This window comes from Hibiscus syriacus, unplaced genomic scaffold, assembly GCF_006381635.1.
Source record: "Hibiscus syriacus cultivar Baekdansim isolate YM2019G1 unplaced genomic scaffold, ASM638163v2 tig00111881_pilon, whole genome shotgun sequence".
Classification (NCBI taxonomy): domain Eukaryota; kingdom Viridiplantae; phylum Streptophyta; class Magnoliopsida; order Malvales; family Malvaceae; genus Hibiscus; species Hibiscus syriacus.
In genome coordinates, this window is record NW_024063209.1 from 608,231 (window position 1) to 628,014 (window position 19,784).

At 34.3% G+C, this 19,784-nt stretch overlaps 1 protein-coding gene across 1 annotated transcript; it reads left to right on the plus strand.

The window, feature by feature from the left end:
* Window positions 1–2,634: 2,634 nt before the first annotated feature.
* LOC120172839 (calcium-dependent protein kinase 1-like) lies at window positions 2,635–5,219 on the plus strand. Its single transcript, XM_039180196.1, has 8 exons — window positions 2,635–2,903; window positions 2,945–3,299; window positions 3,375–3,429; window positions 4,062–4,130; window positions 4,252–4,337; window positions 4,455–4,659; window positions 4,770–4,935; window positions 5,000–5,219. The coding sequence occupies exons 1-8, from the start codon at window positions 2,635–2,637 to the stop codon at window positions 5,217–5,219; spliced, it is 1,425 nt and encodes a 474-aa protein (XP_039036127.1).
* Window positions 5,220–19,784: the final 14,565 nt, after the last annotated feature.

Below are 19,784 nucleotides of genomic sequence, written 5' to 3' on the forward strand. Positions count from 1 at the left end.
CAATAAAATTGTGCCTTCATCATTTATATTAAATATTGCAACCTAACAAGGAAACTCGGAGAAGAACTGCAAAGGTTCACGATTACCATCGTAATTTACTTCCGATGGTCTAATACACTGCTGGTCAAAGCCTTCAGTACATTATTGGAAACTTGCATTAATTTTACGGTAAATTTAAGAATGGTATATAGTGTTCGAGTACGCTTTCGTTACCACTGAAGTTTTAAAAGTAATAAAGGGGTCACCAATTATTGATTTATACACAAATCGGTAACTTACCATTACAACCATTATACAATATCGAAAAACTGATGTGGTACATTAAATCGATGACCTAACACTATTTTTCATACATTTGACTTTTCAAAGTTTTGACCGACCTTTAAGAAAAAAAATTAAAGGAAAAAGTTCAATAAAATAGAAAAGAAGGAGAACAAGGAAAAAAAATAAACTTTTTCCAATTCCAGTCTTTTATTTATTTAAGTGTAGGGTGATGAGAGCTAAAGGAAATGGAAAGAGTAGCTTCTTGGATATTATCACGGTTGGAAAAAATGTGAATTACATTGATGGATTTAATATTTATATTAAATTTAGAGTTCTTTTAGATATTGTAAATTAAAAGATATGATTTAATTTGAATATCAGTAGGATAATTATTTTAAATGCCAATTTAAAATGTATGTGTTACCTTTTAATTTGAATATTAAAAAATAATTAATACTTTTGTGTATTTCAAATTAAAATAATGTTGTTTAATTGAATAATAAAAGGAGTGTATTCTGTTAATATTTTAAATTTAAAAGATATTATATCTATTAATTTATATATTAAAAGGTATATGGTTTGAGTAAATCTATCAGGTTTAATATTTTAAATTTAAAAGATATTATTATATGTTTCAATTTAGATATTAAAAGAGATTTAGTTAGAGAAAAACTCTCTCGAAATTCCCCTATAAATACTAAGCACATCTCTCAATTTTTTTCACAACTCAGAATTCAAGAAGCTTTCTTCTATTGAAAATATTTTCTCTTATTCTCAAAAAATATCCCTTTTCCCTTAGTTTTCCGATGAAGGCAAGAAAAGTTCGTAATCTCTATTGTTGTGATACTGTTGTTGATCATCTAGTTGTAGTATCTTGGGAGACAGATGACCAAAGAATCTCGAGCACCAAGGAGTGACAAAAAATATGTCTTAAGAAAAATGTGTAGCAGCATGCCTCAACTGATTATGATATCAGGATCAAATTTCTTGTGATTCTCGTTTATTTTTTTTATAAGAATTTGATTCTTTCTTTTCTTTTTCTTAGGTTTCGATTTAGCCTAGGATTGTTACTCTCGGATAACAATCTTAAGACAAATTTCTCTTATACCTTTCTTGATCCGAGGTAATTCGAAATTATGGGGAAAACGAAATATGAGATAGTAAACAAATTTATTTGAGATTTATGTTGCCGTCTTACGGGTTTACTAGAATCTCAAGTGGACAAATCTGTATAAAAATTGCCATAAAAGTAAATGTAGTTACTGATTTGTTTCGAATTTTGATTCTGTCTAATAACAAAATCTAATTTTTCTTAGGTTTCGATTTAGCCTAGGATTGTTACTCTCGGATAACAATCTTAAGACAAATTTCTCTTATACCTTTCTTGATCCGAGGTAATTCGAAATTATGGGGAAAACGAAATATGAGATAGTAAACAAATTTATTTTGAGATTTATGTTGCCGTCTTAACGGGTTTACTAGAATCTCAAGTGGACAAATCTGTATATAAAAATTGCCATAAAAGTAAATGTAGTTACTGATTTTGTTTCAGAATTTTGATTCTGTCTAATAACAAAATCTAAATAAACTAGAATTAATTTCTGTTTATTGAAATTATTTATAATTCAGGTTAAGTTTCTTTAGAAAAAAATGGAGACGATAGACTCTACCAGTTCACACAACATGAATACTGAGATGGTAATACTAGTTCATAATCTAAATCTAAATGTGAGTCAATCGACTGTGTAATTAATCACAACGAAAAGCCAACAAAATTCTGTGTTGAGAAATTCAAGATGTGACAACAGAAGATGACTTTCTATTTGATCACAGGTAACCTTTCAAGGTTCTTGAAGGAAGACCCTCCTGTTATAAAAGATGGATAAGATAATGTTACTGCTTTCAATATTGTTGAAGCTTGGAAGAATTCAGACTATATATGAATATAATACTGAATTGTCTTCAGAGATTCACTATATCCGATTTGTATTTTTTCTTCTTTGCATGGTTGGTGATTTACTATTGTGTTGACTTTTTTTTCTTGTTTCAACAGTTCAGGTTGTTAAATCTTGCTTCTTCAATCGTTAGTTTCTTTTTATGGATTTTTGAAGTTTGGAGGTAAGTGATGAGTTCTTCTCTTTTGATATCGAATTTTAGTTCTTGTTTGTAAGCTACGGTTCTAGTTTGATTTGATGAAAAGATTATTGGGAGTTTTGTTCTTCTTAGAAAGATCAGATCATTTATGTGTGAAATTGGCCTATCAGTTGTTTCTAGATATTGATGATAAACTGGTGATTGTATTTTTGAAGTAGGAATTTCTAGTGTGAGAGTAGATGGGGAATACTTGTGTAGGACCAAGCATTTCAAAAAATGGGTTTTTCCAATCGGTTTCGGCAGCAATGTGGCGGTCTCGATCACCAGATGACTCGGTCTCTCATTCTAATGGGGAAAACCGGGAGTGAGATGGCAGCTAGAGAGCCTGAATTGCCATTACCAGTCCTAAACAAAACTCCAGAGCAAGTGACAATGCCAAAACCGGAGACCAAACAAGAGGCTAAACTGGAAACTGAACCCGAAAACCAGTCAAACCCAATCTCCCTCATGAGAAGAGGGTGTCCAGTGCCGGGCTCAAGGAATCGGTATTACAAACGAGGACTGGTATTTTCAAGGAACATTACAGCCTTGGGAGAAAACTAGGACAAGGGCAATTCGGGACGACTTTCCTTTGTGTGGAGAAGTCAACTGGAAAAGAGTATGCTTGCAAATCGATCGAAAAGAGGAAGTCTTGCAAATCGATCGCAAAGAGGAAGTTATTAACTGATGAGGATGTAGAGGATGTGAGAAGAGAGATTCAGATAATGCACCACTTGGCTGGGCATCCAAATGTTATATCTATAAAAGGAGCTTATGAGGATGCCGTGGCAGTTCATGTCGTTATGGAGTTGTGTGCTGGTGGAGAGCTTTATGATAGAATTATTCAGCGCGGACATTATACAGAAAGAAAGGCAGCTGCACTTATGAGGACTATAGTCGGGGTTGTGGAAGCTTGCCATTCTTTGGGTTATGCATAGAGACCTCAAACCTGAGAATTTCCTTTTGTCAATAAGCAGGAGGACTCGCTTCTCAAGGATATTGATTTTGGATTATCGATTTTCTTTAAGCCAGGTATAGGCTGTTTGATCTTATTCTCTTCGATTACCCAACAATAAGAAAGAAAACAAATGGAGGATAAAATACTTGAGACAAGTGTGTAATTGCTCAATTTGTATTCCCCCTTGTATATGTTCAAGCTAACCAAGTCTTTTCAAATTCAATCTTCATTTTCCGTTTGAAACTGCATGGTTCGAAATTAAGAAATTCTTTGACAGGGAGAGCTTATTCATGCAAATAATTCCTGTCATAAATGTGATATTGCATTACAATGCCTTGTAAAATTACAAAAATATGTTCTATCAGTCGTAGACATTACATTTCAAATGATTTGTGACACTTGGGTGCCATGAAATGCTGCTAGCTCTAAGATGATATCTGCTACTAGCTTTCTTTGGTTTGCTTGTAAAATGTTTATTTAAAGAGCTTTATTTATGCTTTGATTTTCAGTTTGCATTGTCAATATAGCAAAAATACCTAAAAAGTTTGACCCCACATGATTTGCCATCACCGGTAGAGGAATTAAGTGAAGATGTGCTTTATTTAACACTCTCTTGGTCATCATTTCCATGCAGGTGAAAGATCACAGATGTGATCGGAAGCCCATACTATGTAGCCCCTGAAGTCTTACGAAAGCGTTGGTCCAGAAGCAGATGTATGGAGTGCAGGAGTAATTCTTTACATTCTCTTAAGTGGAGTTCCTCCCTTTTGGGCAGGTAAGGAATTTCTAATTGATAAGATTTTCTCTATTTTTAATTTAGCCAAGTACAATTATTTTAGCTGCCCATTTGTTTACATCATCATGATTATGTTTCGATCTTCACGGTCATGATGTAGAAAACGAGCAAGGTATATTCGAAGAGGTCTTGCATGGTGACCTTGATTTTGATTCTGATCCTAGGAGACGGTTAACTGCACATGAAGTTTGTATAAGTCGCATTCTTTTACTCCGGTCCAGCTTTTTTGTTACCATAGAACTTTTAGGATTTATTAAGTCTCCATTTCATTATTGTTTTTGCCTTTTTTTCTGTTGCTCCAAGAGGCAAAAGACGCTGACTATCAATTTTTCTGTTGCTACTAGCTCAAAACCTATGCAGGCCACCCTTGGATACAGATTGATGGTGTTGCTCCTGACAAGCCTCTCGATTCTGCGTTTTAAGTCGTATGAAGCATTTTCCGCAATGAATAAGCTGAAGAAAATGGCCCTTAGAATAAGTCTCTTGAATGCTATGATTAGACACAATGGTGGATGCTCCGTACGAAACCCATTCATCATAATGTTTATGTTTAAAACTTCGTTCTTTAGATTTTCTAGTTTTTTTTATCTGTTATTTTGCTTTTTTTTTCCCTTGTAGGTAATCACGGAGAGCCCTCTGAAGAAGAGATAGCTGGCCTGAAAGAAATGTTCAAGATGATAGACGCCGACAGCAGTTGTCAGATCACCTTCGAAGAACTTAAAGCAGGATTAAAAGAGTTGGAGCTAATCTTAAAGAGTCTGAAATTTATGATCTTATGCAAGCAGTAAGAATAAGACCCAAATTATGATCTTTGTTCTGTACATGATACTGTATTAATTGGGAATAAGCAATGACAAGTTGTGTCTAATGCAAATGTCTTCAACCATACAGGCTGATGTTGATAACAGTGGCACGATCGACTACGGGGAATTCGTAGCTGCAACACTGCACCTAAACAAAATCGAGAAGGAAGACCATCTATTTGCCGCCTTTTCTATTTTGATAAGGATGGCAGCGGTTACATCACTCCGGACGAGTTCCAACAAGCTTGTGAGGAGTTTGGCATAGAGGATCTTCTCCTTGAAGAAATGATCAGAGAAGTTGATCAAGATAATGCAAGTGATTTTGTTTTATTTTTTAATTTTAATTCGATTATTCATCGTATAGTTGGCTAGAAGAAAGAAAGAAGAAAGAAAGGGATCATATCCCTTTCCCTAAATGCATCCATTGATATAACCAAATCCTTCATTTCAAAAAGAGAACCATGAAAAAGAACTTTGTTGCCAATATGCCATTATCCACTAATATTGTATTTTACGGTTCATATGCAGGACGGACGCATAGATTACAATGAGTTTGTAGCGATGATGCAGGGCGGGAATATTGCAGGTGCCGATAAGAAAGGCCTACAAAACAACTTTAGCATCAAATTTAGGGAAGCATTAAAAGTTTAGGCAAGTTTTTGAGGGAACTGAGATTTGTATAGTAAGGGAGTAGCCATTGTGATGCAAAGAACATGCATGTCTTTGCATGGAGCACTTGGCCATTTTCTTCCACCTTTTTATGCTATTAAATTTCTCTTCCACCATGTTTTATACTTTATACCGAAAGGAATCTGTGCTTTCATGGACTATCGACTGTCGTTTCACTTTGTTATTTTTTTCTCTGTATTTTTATTATCTATGTTTTTATGACATTCAATTTGTATATTCATGCTTCTTGATATTTTTCTCTTCCTATAATGCATAATCTGTATGCTTGTTCTTGATATTTTTATTTGAAATTTGATATTGTAAACGGAGAAAATAGGACTAGTTGTATTTTTTATAACTCGATTTGAATTAATCAATCAGTAGATTGAATATTCGTAATATTATGAAAAGAATAAATAATGTTGAAAAGAATAGTGAATGGATAAAAAAAATTGTGAAGCAGTGTGATTGGAGGAGCAACTAGCAAAAAATTATTCATTGTATTTTGATGTTTATAATAAAGAATTTTTTTAAAAAAATTAGCAACTAGTGGAAAATGAATTATACAACATTATTCAAACATAGTAAAATGATTTCCATAAAAAATACTTTCCAGGAAATGAATTAATTTATGGAATTTATTTTCCGGAATCTATTTTCCGTGAAACAAATAAACCCGAACTTGTGGTAGGGTTTAACATCACCACATAGCTCAACGATACAACATAGAAATACATATGTAATATTTTGCGGATAAAGGGAGAAATTCACAAATTAAACAAGAGTTTCATACACAGATTCTACAATAGCATCAGCTACCAAAAGATAAACCAACATAATGTTGAAGTTGAAAAGTAAAGACAAAACAAATGTTTGGCATCCATAATTGTTGAAGTTTAGTGGCAGCCGACGGCTAAATGAAGAAAACATGGGCTACCTAATTTTGTTGAATTTAGGCTTGGGTTAATCACACATTTAGTCATTGCACTTTAGAATATTTTCAAAGATTAGTCCCTAAGCTTCAACTATAAATACCCTAGCTTATTTAGCTTTAAAATCATCCCAAAATCAATTTCTTTCTCCCAATACTAAAGAGTTAGAGAGTTCTCTGTGAGTAGTGAATGTTTTATAAACACCTGTAAATTTTCTCTCTTTAGTAAAAGATCTATAGCAGTCTGGAGACGTAGGCAAAAATTGGCTGAACTCCGTTATCAATTTCGGGTATTATTTTTCCGTTTTTATTTCGCATTCTCACTAATCTGGTTATAGGAAAATTATTTGTACTCGGTTTATTTTCCAACAACTGGTATCAGAGCTTTTGGTTGTAAATTTTGTCAATTTTTTACGAGGTTACTATTTATTACTATTAACGTGAATAGTGAATTTCGTGAATAGTAAAAATTTTGTCGGTGATACGAGTTTGTCGACGGAGGTGTTATAATACACGGTGATTCGCACAAATTGTTAGAAACGATCCAAAGATGCCAGATTCGAGTGGGAGCGATGGCTGCAGACGAAGAGAAGGTGAAAATTGAAAAGTTCGATGGTGCAAACTTTGGCTTTTGGAAGATTCAGATTGAAGATTTTCTGTACCAGAAAAATCTATATCAACCTCTCACAGGAAAACAACCAGAGGGCATGAAGAATTAAGACTGAGCCCTTCTCGACAAACAAGCCCTCGGAGTTATCCGACTGACGTTGTCCCGCAATGTTGCTTTCAACATAGCAAAGGAAAATACCACGGCGGGTCTTATGGCGGCTCTCTCCAGTATGTATGAGAAGCCATCAGCCTCAAACAAAGTTCACTTGATGAGGCGATTATTCAATTTGCGGATGGCAGAAGGGGCATCAGTGGCTCAACACTATCACAACCCAGTTGAGTTCCGTGGAAATTGAATTCGATTATGAAGTTGAGCTTTAATTCTCTTATCATCTCTACCAGACAGTTGGAATGCTACTGTTACAGCAGTTAGCAGCTCGTCGGGAAACAACAAATTAATATTCGACGATGTTCGAGATTGGTATTGAGCGAAGAAATTCGACGGAGAGAATCGGGTGAAGCATCACCTCCTCAGCCTTGCACACGGAGTCTAGATGGAGAACTTCAGAAAGAAATTCAAATCATGGAAGATCCAAATCCAGAAGGTAAAATAAGAATGAGAAAGAAATATTATATCTGTTATAATTGTGGCAAGAAGGGTCACTTTAAAAGATATTGTCGAGCACCGAAGAAAGATACCGATGCACAGGAATCTGCCAACGTGATAGAGGAGACAGGTGATGCCATGATTTTAAGCGTAACAGTCTGATTGAATCATGGATCTTGGATTCAGGGGCATCTTTCCACTCTATTCCATGCCGAGAAATCATGGAGAACTATGTCAGTGGTGATTTTGGGAAGGTTCATCTAGCTGATGATGAAACCTTGAACATCGTTGAAAAAGGAGACATTCGACTAAAGTTGCCAAACCAGACCACCTGGACGCTGAAAGGAGTGAGACATATTCCTGACCTCAAAAGAAATCTGATTTCTGTAGGACAGCTTAATGGAGAAGGTTATAGTACAACCTTTTCAGAATGTGAATGGAAGATTACCAAAGGAGCACTCGTCATTGCTCGTGGTAAAAAGACTGGTACTCTCTATATAACCTCAAATTTAGAGAATATCATTTCTGCAGCAGATACTGATGGAAAATCAAACCTATGACACCAAAGGCTTGGTCATATGAGCGAGAAAGGGATGAAGACACTTTTGTCAAAGGAAAGCTACCGGATCTAAAGAATGTAGATGTCGAACTATACGAGGATTGCATCTTGGCAAACAAAAGAAAGTTAGCTTTGCAATGATTGGTAAGACACCCAAGGCTGAAAAGTTAGAGTTGTTCATACTGATGTATGGGGACCATCTCCAGTTCCATCTCTTGCAGGCTCATTATATTATGTCACGTTCATCGATGATTCTACAAGAAAGGTGTGGGTTTATTTTCTGAAGAAGAAATCAGAAGTCTTTGATACCTTAAGAAAATAGAAGGCCATGGTGGAAAATGAGACTGGTCTGAAAGTCAAGCGGTTGAGGTCTGATAATGGAGCAGAGTACATAAATCGTAGATTCAGAGATTTCTGTGCAAACAATGGGATCAAGATGGAGACAACAGTTCTCATGACACCGCAAAAAAATGACGTAGCAGAGCGCATGAACAGAACTCTGAATGAACGTGCCAGAAGCATGAGGATACATGTCGGATTACCCAAATTTCTATGGTTGAAGCTATTAACACTGTAGCTTACCTGATCAACCGTGGGCCCTCAGTTCCTTTAGATGGCAGAATACCAGAGGAAGTTTGGAGCAAAAAAGAAATAAACCTTTCACACTTAAGAGTGTTTGGTTGTATTTCTTACACATAGATTTTGCTGAAAGAAGTAAACTTGATGCCAAGTCCAATAAATGTGTCTTTGTTGGTTATGGTGGTGATGAGTTCGGTTATCGATTTTGGGACTATGAAAATCGGAAGATCATCAGAAGCAGAGATGTTATTTTCAATGAGAATGTGATATACAAAGACAGGGCAACCATAGAATCAAGTAGCTCCAATACCGAAGCTGAAACAAAGGAATTTGCTGAGTTCGAGGAGATTTCTGGAAATGATGTTCAAATCAGTCCTGAAGTAGTTCAAGAAGAACCAGGCACACCAGAACTGAGACGTTCCTCCAGAATTCCTAAACCAACCCAGCGTTATTCACCTTCTTTGCACTACTTGTTGCTGACTGACAATGGTGAACCAGAGTGTTATGATGAAGCAATGCAGTTAAAGGATTCAGTCAAGTGGGAGTCTTCCATGAAAGATGAGATGGACTCGCTTATGTCAAATCAGACGTGGGAATTAGCTGAATTACCACCAGGCAAGAAAGTACTCCATAACAAGTGGATTTACAGGATCAAAGAAGAGCACGATGGGAGCAAACGCTACAAAGCAAGATTGGTTGTCAAAGGCTTTCAGCAAAAAGAAGGTATTTACTACAATGAAATTTTCTCTCCAGTCGTGAAACTGTCTACAATCAGACTGGTGTTGAAAATTGTAGCTGCAGAGAATTTACATCTTGAGCAGTTAGATGTAAAAACAACTTTCCTTCATGGTGATTTGGAGGAAAAAATCTATATGAGGAAACAGAAGGCTTCATTGAGGCAGACAAGAAAAACCTGGTATGCAGGTTGAAGAAGAGCTTGTATGGTTTAAAACAAACTCCTAGACAGTGGTACAAGAAGTTCGATAGTTTCATGAGTAGCAGTGGTTTTACCAGATGCCAAGCAGATCATTGTTGCTACATCAAGAGGTTCGACAATAACTTAATTATTTTATTGTTGTACGTTGATGACATGCTCGTTGCAGGCTCAGACATGCAAGAGATTATAAACTTGAAGCAAAAATTGTCGAACCAATTTGCTATGAAGGATCTGGGCGTTGCAAAGAAGATTCTTGGGATGAGGATCAAGAGAGACACAAAGTCGGGGACTTCGATATTATCATAGGCTGAGTACATCAACAACGTACTCTCTAGGTTCAACATGCAAAATGCTAAACCAATAAGTACACCTTTAGGTGTTCATTTTAGACTCTCCAAAGAACAGTCACCAAAGACGGAGGAAGAATGTGCACACATGGAGAAGGTGTGATAGGGAAGCGATGGTGAGTTGATGAACGTTGCTCTTGTTGAAGAATCAAACCTAGAAAGCTCTAGACTCGATGAAGAACAATGGGGAATGAATAGGGGAAGGTGGCGGTAGCAATTAGGGTTCTTGGGGTTTCTTTTAGGTGATGGAAACAATGTACGAAATATGATTAAAACAAAATAAAGAAAAGATAAAGGAATTGCAAATAAAGTAAGATAACCAAGAAATCAAAAGATCTCCCTTATAAAGGTGAACGGTGAAGATGATTGATGGCGTGGATGGATATGTGGAAAATCGATGGATAATGTCCTATCGAGCCCTCCTAGTCGCAATGAAAAGGCAAACACGATAATATGGCTCTAACCAACCCTCCTAGTCGTAATGAAAAGGCAAATTGGAGTGTGAAGATTAATCTCCCTCACAAGAACTTAAAAGAACTCAAGGAGAAGAAGCTTCGAAGGCACAAGGCAATCAGCACTTACAAAAACGAACTCTCGTTGTATTATTAATCAAAGAAATATTGAATTACAAAGTTGAATGAAGCCTCCTTTATAAAGGGGCTGAGTTCTAAAGGTCCTAAATAACTAATGAATAAAATAATAATAAACTAAACATGTCTTAACTCTAATTCCTAATAAAATAATAATAACTAAATAATATTTTAACCCAACCTTAATTCCTAATAAAATAATAAATCTAATCCTAAAAGATAATGCATCATCCTATATTAAGTTATATTATAAATAATCAATAAAAATATTGAAAATTCGTAATATTTACAAAATCCCGTATTAATCCCGTATAGGATTTTCTGCATGCACCGTCTTCAGTAAAATAGTCATATCTTGAGTTCTCGATATTGGATTGATGCGATTCAAGAACCTTTGTAAAGATAAGGGACAAACGGTAGTATCTCTAGAGACATCTTGACTAAATAAGATCAGGATCCCATTCAAAAAGTCGTCGTAAGTCTGCTTCTGTTCTGATCTTCTTTTCCAATGCTTGGACGAGTGGATCATTTGGAAGAGTTATTACTTCTTCCTTTGATGTGAGCCTTGTGATGCATGTATCATCCTCCCTTTCTTAAAAAAGATTCAACCTAGAATCTAAAATATTAAAGGGAGCAACATTAGAATCGTTTAATGATTCATTCACATTATACTTACCGAATAGATATGCTTTGAATCTTCGAGACTTTGTTATTCTAATAGGTTCGAGTAGAAACATTAGTCCAAAGAAGCATGAATTATGGACTCTGGTGCATGTATCATTCCCCCACTCCTCAAAAGGATTCGTCCTTGAATCTTTAGACTCCCGTAAATCGTGACTCTTCATTGATATGGTATAGTGATTAGGGCATTTAGGTGGTAACCCGTCAAGAGGGTCACCTAATATTATTCGACAACTATTGGATATGAAAGATGGTGTGGGTCAGTCTCGTGTTGCTTTTACTATTTCATCATTTACATGGATTTCTTGTGCACGAACTATAAAGCCTGTAGAGTTTTTCAAATCATGTTTCGTCATTAAGATGGCGTCACGACTAAGGTTTTCCTAGATGTAGCCTTTTTGTAACAAATCCAACTCTTTGGTTTCTTCGAGATTGTATGTTTGACGAGGTATGATGGAACCTTTAATTAGATTGGTTTGGCATTGTTTTCCTCTTTTCAGTGGTAGTTTGTTAGGTAGATCACCTAACACTTCTCGAAAATCCTGTAAAAGAGATAAAAACACACTAGGCAAATCCTTGTTAATGTTAGAAATCGAAACAATTGATTCCCTAAAGCGAACAAGGATGCAAGGCTGTTTGTAAAGAAGGTTCTCTCTCAATTCTTTTGTGCTCACACATAGATTTTGAGTTACTCTTTTCTTCTCACATTTAGGTTTACTAACCTCTCATGGCTCATTATTCTTTTGGCTTTTATAACTAGTGACCTCTTTTGCTTTTGCCTCTTTCTCAACTTTTTTTTGTTGCTTTCCCCACCTCCTCACAAATTATCATTTGATCTTTAGGGACTGGAAATGTGTCATTCTTTGCTGGTTGTTCTTTCTCCTTGTCAGGTTTGTCATCTCTTGTCTTTTTTAGAGAAGATGGAGTAGAAGATGAGGAAGGATTTGAAGGATTACCTTGGTAAGAGAATGAAGTACTTTGGTAATGTTCACTGAATCGAGATCTCCTTTGGATTTGTGCTTCGATTGTCATTGCTTTCTTTAGTGCATCTTCAAGGTTTTCGTACCCTTGTAGATCAAGAAGATCAATGATGTTTGAGTTTAAGCCGACAATGAATCTTGACACGGTGACATTTTCTTTTTCGGTTATGTTAGCCCTATTGAGTAAGGACTGCATCTCCTTATAGTACTCTTCAACTAATCTTCTACCTTGTCGAAGTCGGTCTAGTCGTAGTTTAACTTCTCGTGTATAATGTGTCGGTAGGAATCGCTTCCTCATGGTTTGTTTGAGGTCGGTCCAAGAAGTGATTGTTGGAATTTGGAAGTTCTGGATCTTTTTCCTTGTTTGCATCCACCAAGTTCGAGCATATCCTTCGAATTGTGTGGTAATGAGGTGAACTTGTTTAGCTTGGGACAGTCATGGTATGCGAATATGAGATCAACTTTTCCTTCCCATTCGATGTACCTATCTGGATCATTGTCTCCTTTGAAAGATGGGATCGTGAACTTTGGTTTTGCAAAGAGTTCGGGTGCTTGAAAACGTGGTTGTTCTCGCCCGGGTACCAAAAGTTCAGCATTGTTTGGCCTTGGATTCTGGTTTGGTAGATCCAGTTGTGGTTTTTGTCGTTCTCTCACAATTTCATCAAATCTTTCAACTTGAGTCGTGAGTCGGGTAAGTGTGGCTAAGATAGCCGTAAGTGTCTTGTTGTTATTGTCACCCATCCTGAAATGATGAATCTTTTCTGGACTGGCTCCGTTGGGATACCTTAACGGTTTTGTGTGCAAGAACAAGCAAGATTGCTTGCTTCTTTCCAAGAATCGGCCCAAATCTGATACCAATTGATAGGGAAGCGGTGGTGGGTTGATGAACGTTGCTCTTGTTGAAGAATCAAACCTAGAAAGCTCTAGACTCGATGAAGAACAATGGGGAATGAATAGGGGAAGGTGGCGGTAACAATTAGGGTTTTTGGGGTTTCTTTTAGGTGATGGAAACATTGTACGAAATAAGATTTAAAAAAATAAAGAAAAGATAAAGGAATTGCAAATAAAGTAAGATAACCAAGAAATCAAAAGATCTCCCTTATGAAGGTGAACAGTGAAGATGATTGATGACGTGGATGGATATGTGGAAAATCGATGGATAATGTTCTATCGAGCCCTCCTAGTCGCAATGAAAAGACAAACACGATAATATGGCTCTAACCAACCCTCCTAGTCGCGGTGAAAAGGCAAATTGGAGTGTGAAGATTAATCTCCCTCACAAGAACTTGAAAGAACTCAAGGAGAAGAAGCTTCGAAGGCACAAGGCAATCAGCACTTGCAAAAATGAACTCTCGTTGTATTATTAATCAAAGAAATCTTGAATTACAAAGTTGAATGAAGCCTCCTTTATATAGGGGCTGAGTTCTAAAGGTCCTAAATAACTAATGAATAAAATAATAAAAAACTAAACATGTCTTAACTCTAATTCCTAATAAAATAATAATAACTAAAAATAATATTTTAACCCAATCTTAATTCCTAATAAAATAATAAATCTAATCCTAAAAGATAATACATCATCCTATATTAAGTTATATTATAAATAATCAATAAAAATATTGAAAATTCGTAATATTTACAAAATCCCGTATAGGATTTTCTGCATGCACCGTCTTCAGTAAAATAGCCATATATTGAGTTCCCGATATCGGATTGATGCGATTCAAGAACCGTTGGAAAGATAAGAGACATAAGGTTGTATCTCCAGAAGACATATTGACTAAATAAGATCAGGATCCCATTAAAAAAGTCATCGTAAGTATGCTTCTGTTATGATCTTCTTTTCCAATGATTGGACGAGTGGATCATTTGGAAGAGTTATTACTTCTTCCTTTTATGTGAGCCTTGTGATGCATGTATCAAGGTGTAGTATGCCTCAACAATTGGAAGTCTCATGTATGCCATGGTATGTACCAGACCAGATATTGCTCATACAGTGGGAGCTGTTAGTAGGTACATGAATAATCCGGGCAAGGTACACTGGGAAGCAGTCAAATGGATCCTCAGATATCTGCGGGGTACCATAAACAAATCACTTTGTTTAAAAGGTGGAGATACGATACTGACAGGCTATGTAGATGCTGACTTAGCCGGAAATGTTGACATCAGAAGAAGCACTACAGGGTATGTCTATACTCTAGGAGGAACCGCAGTGAGTTGGGTTTCTCAACTACAAAAGATAGTTGCTCTCTCCACAACTGAAGCAGAATATGTCACTGTTACAGAAGCCAACAAGGAGATGGTTTGGCTCCAAAGTTTCTTGGAAGAGTTAGACAAGAAACAAGAAAACAATGTCTTGTATTGCGACAACCAAAGTGCTATCCACCTAGCAAAGAATCCATCTTTTCATTCCAGAACGAAGCACATACAATTGCGATATCATTTTATCTGGTCTCTTCTGGAAGATGGGATTTTGAAACTTGAAAAGATCAGTGATGCTCAAAATCCAGCAGACATGTTAACAAAGACGGTGACTACGGAAAAACTGAAGTTGTGTTCAGCTTCAGTTGGCATGCTAGAGTAAAAGACCAGAAGTATTGCTGCATTGATCGAGGTGTGAAGACAGATTAAAATCAGTCTTCAAATAGGAGATTGTTGAAGTTGAAAAGTAAAGACAAAACAAATGTTTGGCAGCCACAATTGTTGAAGTTTAGTGGCAGCCGGCGGCTAAATGAAGAAAACATGAGCTGCCTAATTTTGTTGAATTTAGGCTTGGGTTAATCACACATTTAGTCATTGCACTTTAGGGTATTTTCAAATATTAGTCCCTAAGCTTCAACTATAAATACCCTAGCTCATTTAGCTTTAAAATCATCCCAAAATCAATTTCTTTCTCCCAATACTAAAGAGTTTAGAGAGATCTCTTGTGAATAGTGAGTGTTTTGTAAACACTTGTAATTTTTCTCTCTTTAGTAAAAGATCTGCAGCAGTCCGGAGACGTAGGCAAAAATTGGTTGAACTCCGTTATCAATTTCCTGGTATTATTTTTCCGCTTTTATTTCGCATTCTCACTAATCTGGTTATAGGAAAATTACTTGTACTCGGTTTATTTCTCAACACAGAAGGTTCATTGCATCGTTTAATTCCACCAAAAAGGACCATAAAAGTCTTTGCTCTAAACACCTAATACTAATAACAGTTTTTAGATCTTTCCTTTTATAGATGTGATGAAATCCTTCATTTTTCCCCATTCTGTCTCGATGGTTCTATCTTCCTCCTCGACTGCCTTGGCATTGCCCTCATATTTCTTTCCCAATGCTTCCAACTCCTCTTTCATTTCCTTGGAACTTATGAATATCCCTTTTCGTTCAGCCAACAGGGCTCAGCTTTGAACTCATTCGTAGTGACTGCCAAAAGCAAGAGCGTCTATCATCACCAACGACTTGAGAAAACAAGCTAATAGCAGTTTCTAAGATGAAAGAATGTCATTAATTAATGACAAATTTGGCATCCATCTTGTGATGTTTTAACCATGACAAAGCTTCGAACAAGCTGAAATATTGGATAACAACGGGAGATAATACGAGATGGCTATTAGGAATCCGATGTTACCATTTTATATTGGCATAAGAAATATTGGTTCATATCCATATTTTCTATTTCTGCATACGTACAAGGAAAGGAAAAGCTCGAGCATTATTCACCACTTGGCCTGGACACGGGTAGGAGAAATCTATTCTAAAATAATATAAGGATTACTATTTGATTAGAATCAAATCAATATTATTCGTGCTGGGAAACCCATTAAATAAAGCAAAATATGATTGCTGTAACAAAAAATATATATGATAATTTTAAATTTTCATAGACTTCCGTCCATCCCTGCTTCCTATTTTCGCATACTATGACCCTCTTTAGAATCAAATCAGTATTTTTTGTATTGGTAAACACATTAAATAAAGTAAAATTTGAATGCTGAAACAAAATACCTCCTATAATGGAATCTATACGATCAATTTGATGGATGACTGCAAATCCGAATTGTGCATGTTTTCTCCATCCTAAAGACAAAGTTGCTGAATCTGCAACTCCTAAATAAATTGACAAAGCATCCACGTTGTTCCCCTTGGGGTAGATAATAAGCCGCCTGCCCAAATAAGTTTGCAAATATAAGTAAAATGCAAATGAAAACATAAGCGACGAGAAAAGGAAAATCAAAGCTGCCATTTGTTGCCATCAACCGTAAAATTTTCAGAATAGATCTTTATGTCTTTGATTCTGAAAAAATTCTCAATCCTCCAAGTGACCTTGGTTACTTGTCCATTAACACCCTCAGACTGAGGCTTACTAGCATCCACCGCATACAAAATTTCAACCTTCTATATGACCTTGGGAAGATTAGACCCACACTTGCTATTCACTGCACTCATATTTTCAAACATGACAAAAAGAAATCGGGTTTAGACATTTCCTTGGAATGATTAGAATTTGGGAAAGCAAAACAAAATGTGAGGGAAAGATCGTATAACAAATACCTTCCATTATCAGAGAATGTGGTGCTCAAAGTTAAAGGAAATTCATGGTTTCGTGCGTTCCGAATTTTTGATAACAAATAAAAGTATTTTCTTTTCCTATAAAGCCTTTGTCGACTCTTAAACTACTTGGCCTTTAAGTTCCCTTTTTACTTCTTATCGTAATTAATAGATAATTTGATTTTTAAATAGTTAACCTAATTATTTTAGTCCTTGAATGTTAATATTATTAGTTTTCAACACGTCTTTGTCAAAAAAAAAAGTTTTCAACACATGAGATGCACTTTAATCACATATCATATTGCACATAAATTTCTTTATATTTGTCTTTTAGACACTTATGAGATCCCATATTATTTTTTTACCTAAACGATCATTTCTTAAAAAATTTGATTGTTTAGTTTATAAAACGACGAAAGCAATGTTCTTAATCATTCAGAAATATGATATATTACATGACAAATGGAATAAATTATATTCATTTTTTAAATTTCAACACATCATATATATAATACTTCTTGTATCAATCTCATAATTAAAAAAGGGTAAACTATACAAATAGTCACTCATGTTTGAATAAATTTTTGTTTTTTCCTACTAAAGTTTCAAAAATAACAAATTGGTCACTAATGTTATCTATTTGTAACAAATCGGTCACTAACATTATCTATTTAGAAAAAATAGATCATTTGACATTAAAAAATGTGGCACGTTAAATAAATCGATGATCTGACACTATTTTATCACGAATTTGACTCTCCAAAACTTTTGGCTGATCTTCTTCTTCTTCAAGTGATGAATATCATAACAAAATCACAATTAAATGTTGCAGAGCTTACGAACCAAATTAATTGACAATGCATATACACCATACATATGTAATTGCTCGAACTTAAGATCTCTAGGAAGAAGCAATGTCTTATTTTATTAGTCAGACCACTTAAAATAATATAATCATTGTTATTCTATATTTTAAATAGATTCATTTAATGTGTATTTACACCAAATGACATATAATCATTTTATATATATTTATTTGTTATATATTTACATCGGATAACATATGAGTATTTTAAACATATTTATGTGGAACATATTTACATTTGATAATATGTAACTTACAAGCAGTCTACACAAATTTATTTAACACATTTATATTGTACAATATATTTTACAAATATCCACTTGATTAATCTGAACACTTATAACCACACGATTTGCAAATGAAACATATAGGTATTGAAAATATTTCATAACCTACAAGTTGTCAAAAGCATAAAAACAAAGTATAAATTTGCAGGTTCATACACACGATCCAATTACACTCACCATATTCCAAGTTCATGAGCAACATCATTTGCTTAAGGTCGGGTTACTTTCAATTCGGATTGATGTCAGTTCAGGTCCAGAGTAGATAAAGACCATGTTAATTCAGATTCGTATGAACTTCATGTGGATCTCGTTCATATCGGGTGACATCATTGGCAGATAAAATTCAGGTCGGATCTTTATCAGGTACGGATTGTGTTCAAATCAGGTCAATTTTTATTTTTAGATTAATTATTTTTCTTCTTTCGCGAACGTTGAATTGCAATTTGTAATTGTATATGATTTAGAGTAAATTACTAAGAATATAAATAATCATGGATCAATTTTATGAAAAATATAAAATTAAGGACAAAATTGAACAAATATGAAATCACAAGTAAAAATTTAAATAAATTAAACAACATGCATTGATGAGGGACCAAATCAAAATAATTTTAAAATTTGAGATTGAAATTAATATAAAAAGTACTAAATTATACCCATTTAAAAATCTATGGGCCAATAAAAAATATAAATAAGTAATAAGTATGTGTCAATTTCATATACAAATATAATTTTAAGGACTAAATTGAAAAAATATGAAATTACTTAAACAACACAAAGGATCAAATCAAAATAATTGTAAAATGTGAAGAAAATCCGTAAAAATGACTAAATTGCATTCATTTAAAAAGTTGAGAAAAAATTTAAACAATTATAATATATCTATATAAACTAATACTATATATGAACCATATATATGTATAAACTATATAGTTTATATATAAAAATATATATTATATATATAAACTATATATAAAAACTATATAGTTTATATTTATATTATTATATACTATATATAAACTATATATATTATGTATAAACTATATAGTGTATATATAAAGTATATATATTATATATATAAACTATGTATATAAACTATATAGTTTATATTTATTATATTATATACTATATATAAATTATATATATTATGTATAAATTATATAGTTTATTAATATAAACTATATATAAACAATATAGTTTATTAATATAAATTATATATGAATTATATTTAAATATATACATCTTATATTTATATCAACAACAATAACAACAATAACAACAATAACAAAACCCTATTCCCATATGCAATGGGATAAGGGGGAGGTAGGGTAGTAGGCTGCTCCCAACGCCAGGTTAAGAGCAGCTTCCGTGGAAGACCTCCGGCAGTCAGAAAATTAAAAAATAAAGATAAAATCCAATGCATGTATAAATAAATAAATAAATAGATACATAGTTGAACGGTCTTCATATGCAGTATTCATATACACGTCTGTAATGAGAAGTAATCCTTGCAAATAAATCCCTTCGTAAAAATCTCGAAACCTCGAATATATACTATGTATAAATTATATAGTTTATATAGTTTAAATATAAAGTATATAAGTATATATATAAACTATAAATTATATATATATATACATATATAATAATATAAAGT